Source organism: Microcaecilia unicolor, chromosome 12 (genome assembly GCF_901765095.1).
Source record: "Microcaecilia unicolor chromosome 12, aMicUni1.1, whole genome shotgun sequence".
NCBI classification, from domain to species: Eukaryota; Metazoa; Chordata; class Amphibia; order Gymnophiona; family Siphonopidae; genus Microcaecilia; species Microcaecilia unicolor.
In genome coordinates, this window is record NC_044042.1 from 4,205,616 (window position 1) to 4,225,233 (window position 19,618).

At 46.5% G+C, this 19,618-nt stretch overlaps 1 protein-coding gene across 3 annotated transcripts in view; it reads left to right on the plus strand.

The window, feature by feature from the left end:
- TMCC2 (transmembrane and coiled-coil domain family 2) overlaps nt 1-19,618 on the plus strand; it is a 64,749-nt gene that overhangs the window by 33,865 nt on the left and 11,266 nt on the right. For all 3 annotated transcript variants that reach the window (XM_030221753.1, XM_030221754.1, XM_030221755.1), the window contains exon 2: nt 16,201-17,135. In XM_030221753.1, the coding sequence (XP_030077613.1) occupies nt 16,201-17,135 (935 nt within the window). The remainder of the gene's footprint in view (nt 1-16,200; nt 17,136-19,618) is intronic.

Consider the following 19,618-nt stretch of genomic DNA (forward strand, 5'->3'; position numbering starts at 1 on the left):
AGATTTAGGCAGAGGGATGTGCCATGGATCAATGAGCCTGGAAAGAGGAGATATTTCACCATTGAACCTGCTCATTCTCTGCTTCCTCCTCGCTAGCAGTTGGAAAGGACATTCTCTCTTGTCTTTAACGCTTTCTTAACTTGTGTCACTGGTAGCCTGCATCAGCCTATAGAAGATCCCTGCTATAAAGCTGAGAATTAGAAATGTTTTGCATATAAATAAGATTGCATCTTGGTAGTTTTTTGTTTTGTCCAAACATGCATGCAGCCACCTCTGGGATGCATGACCCAGCAGTAGCGCTCTAGAAATGTTAAGTAGTAGTAGTAGTAGTAGTAGCAAACAGGGCTAAGCGGTTTACAGACTAAGGAAGAACCATGCACAAGAAAAGAGGATGAGATGAGGGACAAACAAAAGGGGTAAAAGTTGGAGAGAAATAGGGCAGGGTGGGATGGAAGGCAGGGAGGTGAGGAAAGATGTAGGCACAGACGACTGGACACTGAAAGCCTTCTTAATAGAGGTTGATTTTAATGGCAACCTTGAATTTAGGAAGAGATTGCTCACATCGAATCTCTAAAGGGAGGTTGTTCCAGGTTGCAGGAGCCATGAAGTAAAAAAAAGCACTCTGTCTCGTACACTCATGTTGAGCTGGTTTAGGGCCAGGCAGGACCGTTCCTTGATCCTTGATAGAGCAAAATGACCAGGCAGGGGACTATTGTAATGGATTATATGCGGGTTGTAAAGTACAGCTTCTGAAAAAACTCCAGACTGCCCAGAACACTGCTGCCAGATTGATATACAACAAAACAAGATATGACAGCACTACACCCCTTCGACTGAAACTACACCGGCTCCCTGTTTTGGACCACATTATCTTCAAACTTTGTACCTTGGTCCACAAGATGATCTACGGTGATGCCCCAGGTTATGTGATTGATCTAATTGATCTGCCGGCCAGGAATAGTACCAGCTCATCTCGCACTTATATTAGCCTTCATTATCCAAACTGCGTTGGTCTTAAATATAAAACGTCCTAAGCGTCCAGTTTCTCCTACTTGAGTAAGCAGATGTGGAATGCATTACCTAAAAGTGTGAAAACGATACATGACCATCTAGAATTCAGAGGAAATTTAAAGACCTCTCTATTTTGCAAGGCATACCCTACTGCTTCTGCTTAGCTGGCTGGACTCTGCACTGATTCAAAGGACATTGCTATTTCTTATTTCTTTGTCACATTTTACCCACTTGTCCCTACCTTCCCTGATCCTATTTCTAATTGTATTTGTTAAACACCTGCCGTACTTGGTGTTCACCAATCTAGTGCAGGGGGTAACGATACGAGGGCCGCTTGATAACAGTGATCATAATATGATCGGTTTTGATATTGGCATTGAAGGAAGTGAAACTAGGAAATCAAGTACGCTAGCGTTTAACTATAGAAAAGGTGATTACGACAAAATGAGAAAAATGGTGAAAAAAAGACTGAAAGGAGCAGCTCGCAGAGTAAAAAACTTGCATCAGGCGTGGATGCTGTTTAAAAACACCATCCTGGAGGTTCAGGACAAATATATTCCACGTATTAGAAAAAAGGGAAAAAAGACTAAACGTCAGCCGGCGTGGCTAAACAGTAAGATAAAGGAAATCATTAGAGCCAAAAAACAATCCTTCAGAAAGTGGAGAAGAGAACCAACTGAAAGTAACAGGATAGATCATAAGGAATGCCAAGCCAAATGCAAAGCGGAGATAAGGAGGGCAAAAAAGGACTTTGAGAAGAAATTAGCGTTGGAAGCAAAAATACATAGTAAAAATTTTTTTAGATACATTAAAAGCAGGAAACCGGCCAAAGAGTCGGTTGGGCCGCTGGACGAAAATGGTGTTAAAGGGGCGATCAAGGAGGACAAAGCCGTAGCGGAGAAATTAAATGAATTCTTTGCTTCGGTCTTCACCGAGGAGGATTTGGGGGGGACACCGGTGCCGGAAAGAATATTTGAAGCGGGGGAGTCGGAGAAACTAAACAAATTCTCTGTAACCTTGGAGGATGTAATGGGTCAGTTCAGCAAGCTGAAGAGTAGTAAATCACCGGGACCTGATGGTATTCATCCCAGAGTATTAATAGAACTAAAAAATGAACTTGCGGAGCTACTGTTAGAAATATGCAATCTGTCCCTAAAATCGAGTGTAGTACCGGAAGACTGGAGGGTAGCCAATGTTACTCCGATTTTTAAGAAGGGTTCCAGAGGAGATCCGGGAAATTATAGACCGGTGAGTCTGACGTCGGTGCCGGGCAAGATGGTGGAGGCTATTATTAAGAATAAAATTGCAGAGCATATACAAAAACATGGACTGATGAGACAAAGTCAGCACGGATTTAGTGAAGGGAAGTCTTGCCTCACCAATCTAATGCATTTTTTTGAGGGGGTAAGCAAACATGTGGACAATGGGGAGCCGGTTGATATTGTATATCTGGATTTTCAGAAGGCGTTTGACAAAGTGCCGCACGAAAGACTCCTGAAGAAATTGCAGAGTCATGGAATCGGAGGTAGGGTATTATTATGGATTAAGAACTGGTTGAAAGATAGGAAGCAGAGAGTAGGATTGCGTGGCCAGTATTCTCAGTGGAGGAGGGTAGTTAGTGGGGTCCCGCAGGGGTCTGTGCTGGGTCCGTTGCTTTTTAATGTATTTATAAATGACCTAGAGATGGGAATAACTAGTGAGGTAATTAAATTCGCCGATGACACAAAATTATTCAGGGTCGTCAAGTCGCAGGAGGAATGTGAACGATTACAGGAGGACCTTGCGAGACTGGGAGAATGGGCGTGCAAGTGGCAGATGAAGTTCAATGTTGACAAGTGCAAAGTGATGCATGTGGGTAAGAGGAACCCGAATTATAGCTACGTCTTGCAAGGTTCCGCGTTAGGAGTTACGGATCAAGAAAGGGATCTGGGTGTCGTCGTCGATGATACGCTGAAACCTTCTGCTCAGTGTGCTGCTGCGGCTAGGAAAGCGAATAGAATGTTGGGTGTTATTAGGAAGGGTATGGAGTCCAGGTGTGCGGATGTTATAATGCCGTTGTATCGCTCCATGGTGCGACCGCACCTGGAGTATTGTGTTCAGTACTGGTCTCCGTATCTCAAAAAAGATATAGTAGAATTGGAAAAGGTACAGCGAAGGGCGACGAAAATGATAGTGGGGATGGGACGACTTTCCTACGAAGAGAGGCTGAGAAGGCTAGGGCTTTTCAGCTTGGAGAAGAGACGGCTGAGGGGAGATATGATAGAAGTGTATAAAATAATGAGTGGAATGGATCGGGTGGATGTGAAGCGACTGTTCACGCTATCCAAAAATACTAGGACTAGAGGGCATGAGTTGAAGCTACAGTGTGGTAAATTTAAAACGAATCAGAGAAAATTTTTCTTCACCCAACGTGTAATTAGACTCTGGAATTCGTTGCCGGAGAACGTGGTACGGGCGGTTAGCTTGACGGAGTTTAAAAAGGGGTTAGATAGATTCCTAAAGGACAAGTCCATAGACCGCTATTAAATGGACTTGGAAAAATTCCGCATTTTTAGGTATAACTTGTCTGGAATGTTTTTACGTTTGGGGAGCGTGCCAGGTGCCCTTGACCTGGATTGGCCACTGTCGGTGACAGGATGCTGGGCTAGATGGACCTTTGGTCTTTCCCAGTATGGCACTACTTATGTACTTATGTACTTAGTGTCTTGTAAGCCACATTGAGCCTGCTAGTGTGCGGGAAAATGGGGGATACAAATACTGCAAATAAATAAATAAATAAATAGGGTTTAGTGGAAAGGCTTTAAAAGCTAGTAAGAGAATTTCGTATTGCAAATGAACAGGGACAGTCAACCAGTGGTGGTCTCTGAGGAGACATTCTATTCGCTTTCCTAGCCGCAGCAGCAAACCTTCTGCTCAGTGTGCTGCTGCGGCTAGGAAAGTGAATAGAATGTTGGGTATTATTAGGAAAGGTATGAAAAACAGGTGTGAGGATGTTATAATGCCGTTGTTTCGCTCCATGGTGTGACCGCACCTTGAGTATTGTGTTCAATTCTGGTCGCCGCATCTCAAGAAAGATATAGTAGAATTGGAAAAGGTGCAGCGAAGGGCGACTAAAATGATAGCGTGGATGGGACGACTTCCCTATGAAGAAAGACTAAGGAGGCTAGGGCTATACAGCTTGGAGAAGAGACGGCTGAGGGGAGACATGATAGAGGCATATAAAATAAGGAGTGGAGTGGAACAGGTGGATGTGAAGCGTCTGTTCACGCTTTCCAAAAATACTAGGACTAGGGGGCATGCGATTAAACTACAGTGTAGTAAATTTAAAACAAATCGGAGAAAATTTTTCTTCACCCAACACGTAATTAAACTCTGGAATTCATTGCCGGAAAATGTGGTAAAGGCGGTTAGCAGAGTTTAAAAAGGGGTTGGACGGTTTCCTAAAGGACAAGTCCATAAACCGCTACTAAACGGACTTGGAAAAATCCAAAATTCCAGGAATAACATGTATAGAATGTTTGTACATTTGGGAAGCTTGCCAGGTGCCCTTGGCCTGGATTGGCTGCTGTCGTGGACAAGATGCTGGGCTCGATGGATCCTTGGTCTTTTCCCAGTATAGCATTACTTATGTACTTAAGTGGTGAATCACAATTGTGTTTTTTTTAGCATGGCAGAGCGGATGGATCGCTGTATTTTGAAGCATTTGTAACTTTTTCAGAGCAGCTTGAGTTGAACCAGCAAAGATGATGTCACTGTCGTCGAGCTTGGCAATGAGCAAGGAAAGGCAGACGCTTGGAAATCCAGTGAAGAGAAAACCACAACATCCAGCATGAAGACGTCAATCCCCCAATCTCCTGGTGCGCCACCAAAAACGAATTTAGGGGCCCTTTTACTAAAGACTGTAGGCACCTACGCACGTCCAATGCGTGTCAATTTGGAAGTACCGCCCGCCAACTGTGTGTCCAGGCGGTAATTCCATTTTGTACACACATCCGATACGCGCGGCTGAAAATAATTTTTTATTTTCTACCGCATGGCGCTAACTGGCAGTGTGCGCGCGCTGATGATTACCACCTGGTTAACATGTGAAACCTTACCGCTAAGTCAGTGGGTGGCAGTAAGTTCTCAGGCCCAAAATGGACGCACGCCAATTTTGATTTTGCCACATGTCCATTTTCAACCGAAAAAGGCCTTTGATGCAGGTGTGCTGAAACATGGACCTGCGCGCGTTTAATACACACGTCTACAACAGCGCAGGCTATTATTTGACGCCCCTTACTTTCTTCCTAAGAGTGTCTTGGGACCAGTGGTGTAGCAAGGGCGGGGCGGTGGGGGCGGTCCGCCCCGGGTGCACACTGCTGGAGGGTGCAGAGAGCAGCCGCGCACCTGTCGGCTCCGCTGGTTCGATGCTACCTCTGTGGACGGAACAGGTTACTTCCTGTTCCGGGGCAGAGGGAGCAGGGAGCCAGTGGAGCCGACAGGCGCGCGGCTGCTCTCTGCACCCTCCAGCAACCAAGAATGCATCCCGGGGGGGGGGGGGTTAATGCGCCGGGAAGGGGGGTGTCATTGCGCCGGGGGGGGGGGGGGTGTAGTGCTGCACCCTGGGGGGACGGATGCCGCTGCACCCCGGGGGGAGGGGGGTGCGCAGCGGCGATCTGCCCCGGGTAGCAGCCGACCTAGGATCGCCACTGCTTGGGACAGTCTGTTTATCCTACGTTGTAGCTCCTCCAGTCTCTGTCCTGAGGACCTCAACCACTTAAAGCTGGAAACACAGAAGTTGAGGGAGGAAAGTCAGTGGCAAAGATGAGCAGCAATCACCTAAGATCAGAGGCAGAGAGTTGATGACAGAGGAGTCGTGGGCTTGGATCCCTGCTAGAGGCCTTCATCCTTTGACTCAGAGAAGGAGGCCAGAATTTCTGGTAGGAATGGCCTGGGTTATTAAGAACATGAGAAGGCTATGAAAAGATCCTTCCTCTCATCTCTCTTTCTCTCTCCGCTTTGGAAATTGTTACGTATATTAAAGAACGTGAAACTGGACAGTATTTCTCAACCGTTGGATCAGTGGCTTCAGATCCCGGAGCAGGGAAGCAGGGAAACATAACCAGATCGAATACAGTGATGGTGGTGGTGGTGATGGGGGAGGTGGGTCTCCAAATGCAGGATGTGGTTCTCTGGGTTGAGGGCAGAAGGTGAGTTGCTTTACCTAATCTGGCACCATGGAAAGTAGGATCAAAAGGAAGGAAGGGGGTATCTGCCCCTCCCCAAAATAGCAGTCATACCTCCATTTGTCCTTCCTTCATCCCTGTCAGGCTGTAAACCATAAACGCTCTGGATGTTTCTGTCTGTGGGACACAGAGCAAAAAGAACAACTCTCCAAATCAAATTTTCAGGTTAACCATGTATTCATACAAACCACATAGTAACATAGTAGAAGACAGCAGAAAAAGACCTGCATGGTCCATCCAGTCTGCCCAAGACAAACTCGTATGTGTATACCTTACCTTGAATTTGTACCTGTCCTTTTCAGGGCACAGACCATATAAGTCTGCCCAGCAGTATTTCCCGCCTCCCAACCACCAGTCCCGCCTCCCATCACCGGCTCTGGTACAGACCGTATAAGTCTGCCCTCCCCTATCCTCGCCTCCCAACCACCACCCCCTCTTCCCCCCACCTGCTCCGCCACCCAATTTCAGCTAAGCTTCTGAGGATCCATTCCTTCTGCACAGGATTCCTCTATGCATATCCCACGCATGTTTGAACTCCGTTACCGTTTTCATCTCCACCACCTCCCGCGGGAGGGCATTCCAAGCGTCTACCACCCTCTCTGTGAAAAAATACTTCCTGACATCTTTCCTGAGTCTGCCCCCCTTCAATCTCATTTCATGTCCTCTCGTTCTACCGCCTTCCCATCTCCGGAAAAGATTTGTTTGCGGATTAATATCTTTCAAATATTTGAACGTCTGTATCATATCACCCATGTTCCTCCTTTCCTCCAGGGTGTACATGTTCAGGTCAGCAAGCCTCTCTTCATACGTCTTGGAACGTAAATCCCATACCATCCTCGTAGCTTTTCTTTGCACCGCTTCCATTTTTTTAACATCCTTCGCAAGGTACGGCCTCCAAAACCTTGCGAAGGATGTTATAAAAATGGAAGCGGTGCAAAGAAAAGCTACGAGGATGGTATGGGATTTACGTTACAATTAAAGTTAACCCTTTTTTCTTTAACAATCTCTACTGTGCCAGCTTGTTTCAGTCATCAATCATTTGTAAAGTGAAAGGGGAGTTTCAAAAGACATACTTGCTTAAATTTTTAGCAAGACTTCATAACTTCATGTCATCATCAGCTCTGCCATGTGCACCCCACTCAGATCTTTTAAATAACATCTTTAAAGGTATCATATCAAAAAACTTGCAATTCAAAAGTGATCTCACAACTGTCGACATGATCAGGTTTTGATCGTTCTGTTCAGGACAAGGAGATAACCCTTAAATGATGCCTCCATCGTTCACTTCAATTTCACTTCCAACGCCAACTAAATGAAAAAAGATGGTGGCGATGTTATTTCAGGTCTTAACCTACAGCATCACTGTGATGTCGATCAGCTGCACAGGTACTTATTTTGTACCAGGGGCAATGGAGGGTTAAGTGACTTGCCCAGAGTCACAAGGAGCTACCCTGGGAATTCATCCTGGTTTCCCTGGCTCTCAAGCCACTGCATTAACCATTAGGCGACTCCTCCAATCTGCTTCGGCTGAGTGTTTTTTTTGTTTTTGTTACATTTGTACCCCGCGCTTTCCCACTCATGGCAGGCTCAATGAAGACTGTAATGTTTTGCTGACAGTGGATTAGGGTCTGGATATTTGGTGGGTGCAGAGGGTCTCAGGGGCTGGAAGCATTGAGACGGGCTGACAGACTGCCCAGTGCAGGCAGATGCCAGACTGTAAGATATACTGCAAATGCCCATTTCTGTGACCAGAGGGAAGTGAACGGGACTCCAGGCAGTCTGCTAGCTCCAGATGTGTCCGATTGAAGGGCAGCTGGTCTCTGAGCTGACATGGAAAACTGCTTACATTTGCATTTAAAGGAAATATGAAAAGCTCTTTTTATTGCCTCAGAGAGAGAGATAGAGAGAATGCATGATTAGGAATCAAGGGGGTAACATTGTAACCCTTGGACAGACAGATGAAGGGAAGGGAAAGGGAACTGGGACTTCACATACCGCCTTTCTGTGGTATTTTGCAACTACATTCAAAGCGGTTTACATATATTCAGGTACTTATTTTGTACCAGGGGCAATGGAGGGTTAAGTGACTTGCCCAGAGTCACAAGGAGCTGCAGTGGGAATCGAACCCAGTTCCCCAGAGTCAGAGTTCACTGCACTAACCACTAGGCTACTCCTCCACTCATTCCACCAATAAGAGCCAACCTCGTCAGTGATGTCACAATGGCTTGATTGCCCAATACAGTTCCCCAGGATCAAAGTCCACTGCACTAACCACTAGGCCACTCCTCCACTCATTCCACCAATAAGAGCCAATCTCATCAGTGATGTCACAATGGCTTGATTGCCCGATACTTGGCTCACTTCTGATATTGTGATGTCATAAAGGAAAGGGGGAAAGGGAAATGGGACTTTCACAGGTCCCACAGCAGCTCTGTCCTCCCCATCATTGCCCCTGAGCGCAGGCTGCCTTAGTTCAGCATTCACTGCATCATTGAAGCAGAGCCCTGAAAACTGTGAGTGGAGGCAGAGGGAGGAAAAGATTTGGAGGTCCAACCATGCCTAGGGAAAGGGAAATGGGACTTGATATACCGCCTTTCTGAGGTTTTTGCAACTACATTCAAAGCGGTTTACATATATTCAGGTACTTATTTTGTACCTGGGGCAATGGAGGGTTAAGTGACTTGCCCAGAGTCACAAGGAGCTGCAGTGGGAATTGAACCCAGTTCCTCAGAATCAGAGTCCGCTGCACTAACCACTAGGCTACTCCTCCACTCCAACCTGTCAGAGGCTGGATGGGGTAACTAGCAGGTGTTCCAGCCCCTCTCCCTTCCCCTATAGGGCAAACACCTTGGCACTTGGTCATAAGGATCATCAGTCCTCACTGTTTTGTGTTTAGCTTCTTTTCTTGGGTTTTGCATATTGAGAAACTCCCTGAATGCTTTGCAGCAGGACTGAGTCACCAGTCAGGGGCTTCTCTGAGTCCAGATAAGCTAAAGAAATGAACCCAGACTGCTTGCTCATTCACTTCTCCCACCTCTCTAGTTTTTAGGTTTACATACTGAATTGAGACGCTGAGCAATTTTCCCATTGTTAGCTTGATAGTGGCATGAGACCTAAGAAAACCATAGCACCCAGCACAAGACATCAATCCCTCCTCCTCTGGTGCACCACCAAAACATAACATCATTTCTTCCTGAGATAAGAGGTTGATGTCAGAACAGAGAACTGCTGTGGATCTACTTTCTTTATGCCCTGAGCAGAGTGATGAGAGACAGAGATAAGAGTCTTGCTAGACTATGAGTTAAATCAGTAAAAGTGATTAATCCTGGCAATGGTAAGGAAATCAGAGAAATAAAACACCGTTAAAATATACCAGTAACGTAATAATATTAATTACAACATATAGAAACACACTAACACACATGCATGTTTCCTCTGAGAATGGACTGTGTCAGAGGAAAATGAAAGGAAATAAGACAGACCACGGGCTGTGAGGCTGTGTTGTGTCTTTCACTCTACAGCTCTGATGTGGAATGACCAGCCGGCATCTCTACTTCTAGTTCTCCAGAGGATTATTGTTTTTGGGTTGTTTATTGAATTGTGTTGTTGTTTTTCTGTATTCTCTAGTGTGGAGTTTGTTCTCAGCTAGAACTTTTGATACAGGTGGGCTACAAACAGATAATGAAACGGTATGTCTGTTTGTTGGGACTAATGCATGGCCCCTGATCGTTCAGTCAGGCCCTTTCATAATTATGTGGTAATCCTGCATCTAGATGACTCTCGGCCTCTTGATCTTGATCATTTCCTGCTCTGCTCCCTGCTGCAGTCTCTCCCCAGCAGCTATTATTGGGGAATTAGTCTATGAGGAAATACTTTAAAGCATCTGGTTGATCATTCTTGGATCTATGCCTTATTCATACATTTTCACTGCGTCGCTTTGTAAGTGCCGGGCATTCATCTCCAGAGCTGATTTACCAACGCATAACCTACTCGATGACACCAACGCAATTATTTCAATTACTTAGGAAAAAGAGTCGGACGACAGAGTGGAGTAAAAACAGGCCGTAGCTTCATTTATTGGTGAAGATTAAGTCAATGTCAATATAGGCTTATTAATCGCAATTTCCCTACATTGAGGGTTCAGTGTGATGTACAATAAAATTAGAAAGACATTCAAGATAACATCATGACATAAGTAACCAAAGAAGAAATACTTTAATAACAGCGTTCAAAAAAGTAGGTCTTTAACATCCTACGAAATTTAAGGTAATCTCTCGCAATCCTAATGCACTGTGGGAGAGAGTTTCATAATGGGACAATCACAACCAAAAAAAACTGTATTAAATAATTTTCTAAATCTCGTCTTACGAAAACATGCAGAACGCAGAACCAATTTGATTGACCAATCATGAGGAAAATCCAAATGAAGAATTAGAAAAATGTGGTTATCAGAAGACAAGACATAAGTCCATGAAGAACTTGGTACAGTATGCATAATGATTTAAAAGAAATACGCTCTCGTACCAGTAACCAATGCAACTTCATCATATACTTTGAGACACTAGTGTATCTATTGATCTTGAAGATTAATAGCACCGCAGTATTCTGAATAAACTGTAATTTGTAAAGCTATTTAGAGGATAATCCCAGATGCAATACGTTACAGTAATCAAGATGAGGAAGTGTGAACATCTGAAGTATAAGTGCAGATGTATCCTTCGTAAAAAGTGGTCTAATACTACTACTATTACTACTATTTAACATTTCTAGAGCGCTACAAAGTGTACGCAGCGCTGTACAAACACAGAAGAAAGACAGTCCCTGCTCAAAGAGCTTACAATCTAATAGACGAAAAGTAAAGCATTTAAATTTAAAATATTTAAGCAGTCAAGCACAAGAGAACAGTCACAGAAGGACTGAAGATGTTGAAGGGTGGTCAGTGTGATTAGGTGTAACTCTGGTTGGAGTAGTAGGAGAAGGTGATAGAAGAATAGAAATGGGTGAGGTAAAAGTAATGAGTGGGTTGATAGGGAGGTTATATAAGACAGTTTCAATTGCCTTAATTTAACCATTGTCTTTCTCCAGAGATAGTTAACCTGTGAACAGTAAGGTAAAGAAGAATCCAAAATCACTCTTGAGTACCCGAGACTCAGATTCTATTGATAACATTCTATCGTCTGGCAACCATGTAACTTTATTTAAAGCAAACCCAAGGGGGACTGCCTGTCATTATCAGCAAACAATCAAAGAAAACTTAAGTAAAGTATGATCCACCATAAACAGCTAGAGCAAAGCTAAGCCTGGACCTCCAGGACAAAATTGTGAGTTTAGGCTTAACGTGCACTGTCTTGTCATGGCTTGTTCAAAGGACCTTCTTTGAACCCCTCCTATGTTGGGTACTCCCACCAGGGGGATGAACTGAAAGGTGGTCCCCCTCCTCACTACAAAATGAGCTGGCGGCCATAACACCGCTTCTACTGCCTCCTGTAGATGGTTCAAAACAAGTCAAGTCCAGCATCAGATAAATCGACAGTGTCTCTGCCATAGCGATCAGAGCAAGCCACATCCACCCAAGGGTGGCAGATTTGATAGCTACCTTGTGCAGTGAGCCATTTTCCGACTGTCGAGTAACTTCACTAGGCCCCCAATCCACCTCCTATCCCCAATGCAGCAAGGTCGAGGAACAATGTCAGACCATAAAAGGAAGTGAAAGGGAACCAGATTAACAATATCTTGAGATTGCCTTTCAACATGTTGAACCACGGCTTTCAAGACTGGGAACTGACATCATTTCCTCCGAGGTGAATTACTACAGGTCCAGGTACTTTTCTTACCACTTGTATCGCCAAAGTAATGGGACCAGGTCCAGCCAGTGCATTTTCCAGTCTCCCCACCTTGATAGCCAGATGAAGCCCGCCAGGGTGATCCGCAGCTCTTTGACCCATCAAGTGGATGAAGGAGTGGCCCATTATCCATACTGATTAGGGGACAGCAGCACCGCAAAAAAAGGAAAGAAGAAAACAGGAAGCAGCTCCTCAGTCACAGAAGAACTGCCCCCAGTGGTTGAAGGAGAGACTGCAGGCCGAATCCTTCTCCCTAATATTGCCCATAAAGGCCCCAGATTTCCCCTGCCAATTAGCTGGATTACTGCTGCTTACACACTGGCGGCAGTACCAATGCAAAGGAGTGCGGACTGAATCCAGATACCTCTAAGCCAAGGTAGCGTAGCACAAGCAAACTGGAACCTTATCAGAGGCGAGACAGCCTCGTGAAGGAAGAAGACAGCAGACAGAGAACTAACCTGGGAGTAAGCGATCAAGTTGGCCCACGGACAAGTCACCAGACCAGTTATTCCTTGCAGAACAAAAATATGGCCCCTTGCTGCCTGGTCTGGTTTGGACCTGGCCACTTCGATACGCACCACATCAGGTGAGAACTGGATGCATTCCAGCCACAAGCCCTCCCTAATAGCTGGGGCCGATCTCACCCACCCGTAGCGCAGCCAAAGTCCAAACAAAACGCAGGGAGCGGAGGGGTGGCCTAGTGGTTAGAGCACCAGTCTTGACATCCAGAGGTGCCTGGTTCAATTCCCACTGCTGCTCCTTGTGATGTTGGGCAAGTCACTTAACTCTCCATTGCCTCAGGTACAAAACTAGATTGTGAGCCCTCCAGGGACAGAGAAATACCCAGTGTACCTGAATGTAACTCACTTTGAGCTACTCCTGAAAAAAGGTGTGAGCAAATCCAAAGAGCTTCAGACTGGAAGGAAGCAACCATAGGTAGCCCTGACCAGAGGGAGGTTAAAATCTAATGGGTAGGAGCTGAACCCCCACCAGCAGGGTTATGCATGGCTCAAAGTCATCTGCTCTAACCATTAGGCTAGAAAACTCCCCAGCAGTGATATCACAGAAAGCACCCCCCCCCCCTCCAGGACAGGCAACATGGAGGACAGCAAGGCTAGGAGTGAAATCACTGGGTGTCATGCAGGGGAGCAGGCTCAGAGGCCTTTTTAAAAAAAAAAAACTTTTTGTTGTTGTTGGTGAGGTGGAACAATGTCAGCAGCTAAAGCTGCACATGCAGCCTCTCCAGAGAGGCAAGAGGGAACCAGAGCTGAGGTGAAGGCTAGATTAGGAGGAAGAAAATGCCTTACTCAATCAAAATCATCCAAGGAATCGCTGGCAAGCAAATTCAACTCCTGGGGTCCTCCACACCACCTTCCACCATGGCAAGACGAATGGATGAGCTAGCCACCTCCGAGGAGCAGGAAAGAATTAAGCCCGCAGCCTAAACCCCTCCTTACAAAAAGAGGGAAGGATCCTATGAGAGAAGTCCTTCCCATTGCATGATTAAACTTTTTCCTGCCCAATCGGACAGAGGCACAAGGCAGAAGAACCTTCCTGAGCCTTTACCCATTGACCCCCCCCCCCTCCACGGGCTTTGGCGAGCAAGGCTCACTGCAGCCTGCCATTATTGCCAAGACTCAACCTCAGAGATGAAGCTTACTCCCCCTCCCCCCATTAACAGTCGGGCTCCGTACAAGCCGGTCGCCCTTGGGATGTTCTAAAACATCTTATCTCATCACGTTTGGACATTGATTGATTGTCTTACCTTATCCTCTGTTTTTCTTTGCAGTCTGTGGACCAGGCTTGCTACCTTGTCTTTCTCTGTAGTAGTAAAACGCTGCAGCAGTGTGCTTAAGAGATTTCATTGATCCGGAGGTGGTTAAGGCCTGTTGGCAGCATTAATAAGTGGGAAGTGGCATGACTGAGAAGACAGGTGACTTATAAATAAACCGAGCGCCCTCAGTATGTGCTCTAAAGTGACTGACTGAGTTAGGAGCTGGTTGAGTGGAAGGTGACAGAGGGTAGTGGTAAATGGAGCTCCTTCTGAGGAAAGGATCAACCTTTCGTCTGGCTCTTTTTAACATTTTTGTGAGTGGTATTGCAGAAGGGATGTCGGTAAGGTTTGCTGCTTTGCGGATGATACCAAATCAGAATTTAGCAGCTGAGATTTAATGCTAGAAAATACAGTGTCATACATTTGGACTGCAAAAGACCTGAGGGAACGGTACAGTCATCCAAACATCTGGCATTTTCTTTCACTTCTATGTGGATGACTTCCTCTTACTCTTTCCAACTAATTCATTCTCTCCATCTATTTGTCCTCAGTAGGCTTTTGATTGGTTTTGAATAAACAAAAGACAGTAACTTGTTGGTTTACTGGGGACCTTCCAATCCCAAGTTTCTCTTTGAACCTCTTTGGAAATCATATCTTACCTGTTGACTCTTTCTGATAATTAGAAATTCCCCTTGACTCACAACTTACTTTCTCTTTACAAATATCCATTCTATGCAAGACAGGCTTCTTTATTCTTCGGCAACTGTGCTCAATCAGAAGATACTTTGGTCATGATACTTTTCACTTTCTCATTCTCTCTCTCTTAGTTACGAGAATTGACTACTGCAACATAGTCTACCAAGGATCTTTTAGTTCTAACTTTAAAAGACTACAATCCCTACAGAATACTGCTATTAGGTTATTGTGTCATGCAAAAAGATTTGGTCATGTTTCTCCCTTATTCCAAAAACACTGTTGGCTCCCCATTGAGCACCGAATCATCTACAAGCTTTTGACACTTACTTTTAAGGCCTTCAGGATTAGTCTGCCACAATACTTAGTGAATCTTATTATCCCATATTTCCCAGTCCATCTCCTCTGCTCCATCAATGATTACCGGCTGGTTCTTCCCAATCCCAAACTTGCTGTACTTGAATCCACTAGACACTGTGCTTTTTATTTCACAGCCCCTTTCTATTGGAATTCTCTTCCCCTCGATATCCATGTGGAATTGTCATTCAAAAAAATGTAAATCTGCCATAAAATCTTGACTCTTTCACCAAGCATACAATTTGGCATCTATTCCAGTGTCCTTCCCTTCCCACCTCTCTTTCCCCCTCCTGTTTTTTCCCTATCCTCCCTGGTCCCACACCTCCCTCTGTCCTGTTGGGTTGAATGCATCTGAATGAATGGCTTACCCTCTCCTATTTATATTGTAATTCTTTTCCTCATTTTTGATTATTATGATTTTAGATTGTAAACCACCTAGATCTGCTAGTTAGTTAAGGCAGTACAGCAAATTTCAAATGAACATAGACATACAGTTTAGGGGGTGAAGAACTTTTGTGCACAAAAAAGGAGCGAGACTTGGGATGTGATGATCTTAAGGTGGTCAAACAGGTAGAAAAGACGACAGTGAAAGCTAGAAGGATGTTTGGATACATAGAGGAATGGCCAGTAGGAAGAAGGAGGTGATGATGCCCCTGTATAAGACTCTGGTGAGACCTCATTTAGAATGTTGCGTACAATTCTGGAGACCAAACCTTCAACAAGATATAAACAGGGTGGAGTCAGTCCAGAAGGCGACTACTAAAATGGTCAGTGGTCTTCATCATAAAGCGTATGGGGACAGCCAAAAATCTCAATATGTCTACTTTGGAAGAAAGGTGGGAGAGGAGAGATATGATAGAGACATTTAAATACCTATGCGGCATAAATGCACAGGAGGTGAGTGTCTTTCAGTTGAAAGGAAGCTGTGAAACGAGGGGGCATAGGATGAAGGTGAAAGGGGATAGACTATGAAGTAACCTGAGGAAATACTTCTTCACGGAAAGAGGTGGTGAATTTGTGGAACAGCCTCCCGGTGGAAGTGGTGGAGATGAGAATAGTATCTGAATTCAAGGAAGCAAGGGACAAACACAGATGATCTCGAAGGGAGAGCAGAGATTAGTAGATGGTACAGATAAGCAGACTGAATAGGTCGTATGGTCTTTATCTGCCATCAGTTTATTTTATGAGATTTCCTGATATACTGCCTTTCTATGTTCTATTAATAATATTCTACTTCTCACAGTCATACCTTGGCTATGGAGGTCTCGCGCTTTTATTTCTCTGTTCTTTCTTACAGCTCGATAAAGGAGATGTGAGTACTCTTGGCCTGCCCCCCAACACCACCCATGGTGGCTCAGATGGCAACATCAGCTTGGATGTTCCTGAAGGGGCCCCAGACCCTCAGAGGACAAAGGCCGCCATAGACCACCTCCATCAGAAGATCTTGAGGATCACTGAGCAGATAAAAGTGGAGCAGGAGGCCCGAGACGACAATGTTGCAGAGTACTTGAAACTGGCCAACAATGCAGACAAGCAGCAGAGTGCTCGCATCAAGCAGGTCTTTGAGAAGAAGAACCAGAAGTCTGCACAGACCATCTCCCACCTGCACAAGAAGCTGGAGCATTACCATCGCAAGCTGCGTGAGATCGAGCACAACGGCCTCTCCAGGCAGCCCAAGGACGTGCTCAGGGATATGCAGCAGGGTCTCAAGGATGTGGGTGCCAACGTCCGGGCCGGAATTAGCGGCTTCAGTGGCGGTGTGGTGGAGGGCGTCAAGGGGGGGCTCTCAGGGCTCTCCCAGGTCACCCACACAGCTGTTGTATCTAAGCCCCGGGAGTTTGCCAGCCTGATCCGGAACAAGTTTGGAAGCGCTGACAACATTGCCCACATGAAAGACACACTGGAGGACCCCCACCCCGAAGAGGCCTCACGGACCTTGAGTGGGAGCGCCACTCTGGTGTCCAGCCCCAAATACGGCAGCGATGATGAATGCTCTAGTGCCACATCTGGGTCAGCAGGGGGCAGTAATTCAGGAGCAGGGCCTGCGGGGATGGGCAGCCCCAAGTCAAACACCTTGGACAGTCACCACAATAACTTTGACACCATCCTGGAGGAGCTTCGGGAAATCAAGGCCAGCCAGTCTCATTTGGATGACTCTATGGAAGATCTGAAGACTGAGCTCCAGAGAGATTACACCTATATGACCCAATGTCTTCAGGAGGAGCGATACAGGTAAGGACTCAAGGGGCAGCTTTAAGCACTAGCTCCTGCCGCCATTACAGTTTATTGAAGCAGCCTCCTGGCACAGCCCTATCCTGAATTTTTTCCCAGGGATGTTTCGACTCTATAGTTTAGGTTTTAAGTGTATTTATTTCTTAGTATACCATCTGAGTGTTTAGAGAACAATTTTGCAATAGAAAAGAGAGAGGGGGTTTACAATCAAGAGAGAGCGCATGCATTCAGGTCAGACCCGAAACCCCCACGCATCTGTAAAAATGTCAGGATCCAAATTCCTTCTGTTATTCCTGAATATTCCGTGCTGGGCCATATCGTATGCGGTTAAGTACAAAATTCAGCACTTAACTGCCTAAGCGACATCCCATAAAGGTAGGACTGACTTTTATGTGGTCCGATTCTACAAAACATCCGCCTCCAGACTGCCAACAAAATGTCCGGCTTTCACTTTAGCGGTTTGTGGTGCAGAGGCGTAGCCAGACCTCAATTTAGGAGGGGGTGTGCACCCAAAGTGGGAGGGAGGGCACATTTGCCCCGCCTCCCCACCGCTTTCAACCCCTGGCATAACCCACATACGTGGGCTGGCAGGGGTCCCCAAGCCTCGCCAACAGAAGCTTTCCTGCACTGCCTGCTCTGCTTCCTCCCCCCCCCCAGTGCGTGCGCATGCTCGTTTTTAGTGAAATTGAGCATGTGCGAAGCTCACACAATCTCACTAAAAACGAGCATGCACATAGGGGAGGCAGCGTGGCAGCAAATATCGCCACAGGAAAGCTTCAGGACACCCCCCCCCCCGCCAGCCAAACCAGCAGACCTTGGGAGCAGGGGCGTAGCTAGACCTCGGTGGGGGGGGGCAGAGCCCGAGGTGGGGGGGCACTGTTTAACCGCCTCTCCCCTTGCCGCCCCCCCTTGCTGCCGCCGCCCCCCCGCCACTTTGGACCCCCCCCCCCGCCACCGCCACCGCAACCCCCCCTTTGGATCGCTGCTGCTGCAACCCCCCCCCCCCCCCGCCGCCACCTGCCTACCCCGCTGTTGCATCAGGTACCTTGTTTGCTGACAGGGGTCCCCAATCCCCGCCAGCCGAAGAGTCTTCTTCAGCACTGGTCAACTCTGGCGCCTTTGTTGTGGGATCATCTGTTTCTGACGCCTTACGTCCTGCACGGGGCTACATGCACGGTGCAGGACGTAAGGCGTCAGAAACATGATCCCACAACGAAGGTGCCGGAGTCGACCGACGCTGATGAAAACTCTTCGGCTGGCAGAGTTTGGGGACACCCGCCAGCAAACAAGGTACCTGATGCGGTGGCGGGGCAGGCGGTGATGGCGGGGGGGGGGGGGGGGTCAAATGTAGAGGGGGCCAGGATGTAATCTGTGGGGGCCCATGCCCCCGTGGCCCCACGTAGCTACACCCCTGCTTGGGAGGCCCATGCCCCCAAGACCCCCATATGGCTATGCCACTGCTGTGGTGACATTTAGTAGCACTAACCGGTTAAGAGCAGCTGACTATCAGTGGATATTCCAGCACAAGAGCCATTTCCGACTGGTTAAATTGCTTTCAATATCAATCCGTAGCTTTTCAAGCATCCTTTAAATTTCCGGAAACAAAGTCCAAGCTGTAATTTATTCCACAGAGTCAGTAGCAGTCCAGAAATAAGATTATTTTTGTGCTATTTTGGTGCTGCATTTAAATTCACTTTATTGATTAATATCCATGCCCCTCTTACTTATTAATACAGAACCCCTTCTGCTCTGCTATTTGGGTGGGTGATCGGGTTGGACATTTCTAGGATTAAGTTATGTTTGTAAAAAGTATTAAGCAGACATTTGCTAAAAAGTAGCATTTTGGAATAAAATGTGATGTGGTCAAAATAAAAGAAAAGGCCAGTGCGGTCAGTGTAAAAATAGCAGGAAGACTGTGAGTACAGACTCCAGTGTCACATGGTCAGCGCAGGGCTGAGCGCTCCCTTCCTGGGAACGCAGAGATCACCACTGGAATAGGAAGGATGCAGGATTAGTTCTGGAAGCAGAGGGAGTGGAGCCTTCCAGCACAGCTCCGTTTAGAAACTCTCGTTCCTTGCTGTCATCGGGGCTCACAGTCCCTTTTGCAGGATGACTGGGTGGGGAGGGGAGAGGCGGGGCATCTCTTATTGCAAAAGTCCTGGAACAATTCTTCTGCTGACCACAGGGAGCCACCTGCTTCCCTGCTCTCTTGTCCTGTAATTCTCCTTTGTTACTTTCCAGGGAGGATTGTCGGAGGAGGGGTCATGGTGAGGGACAGTCCCCTGCCTTGGGTGGGAGTGGGTTTTCATTTTGAACACTGGAGCTTCTATACCCCAAGCAAAAACTTTCCACCTGATCGTCAGCAGAGTCTACTGCAACCTACATAATGCTGCTGACTGGCACCTTATTTGGTTAATGCTACTGACTGGCACCATACCCTGATAATGCCACTAACTGGGGTCATACCCAAAAATGCCACTAAC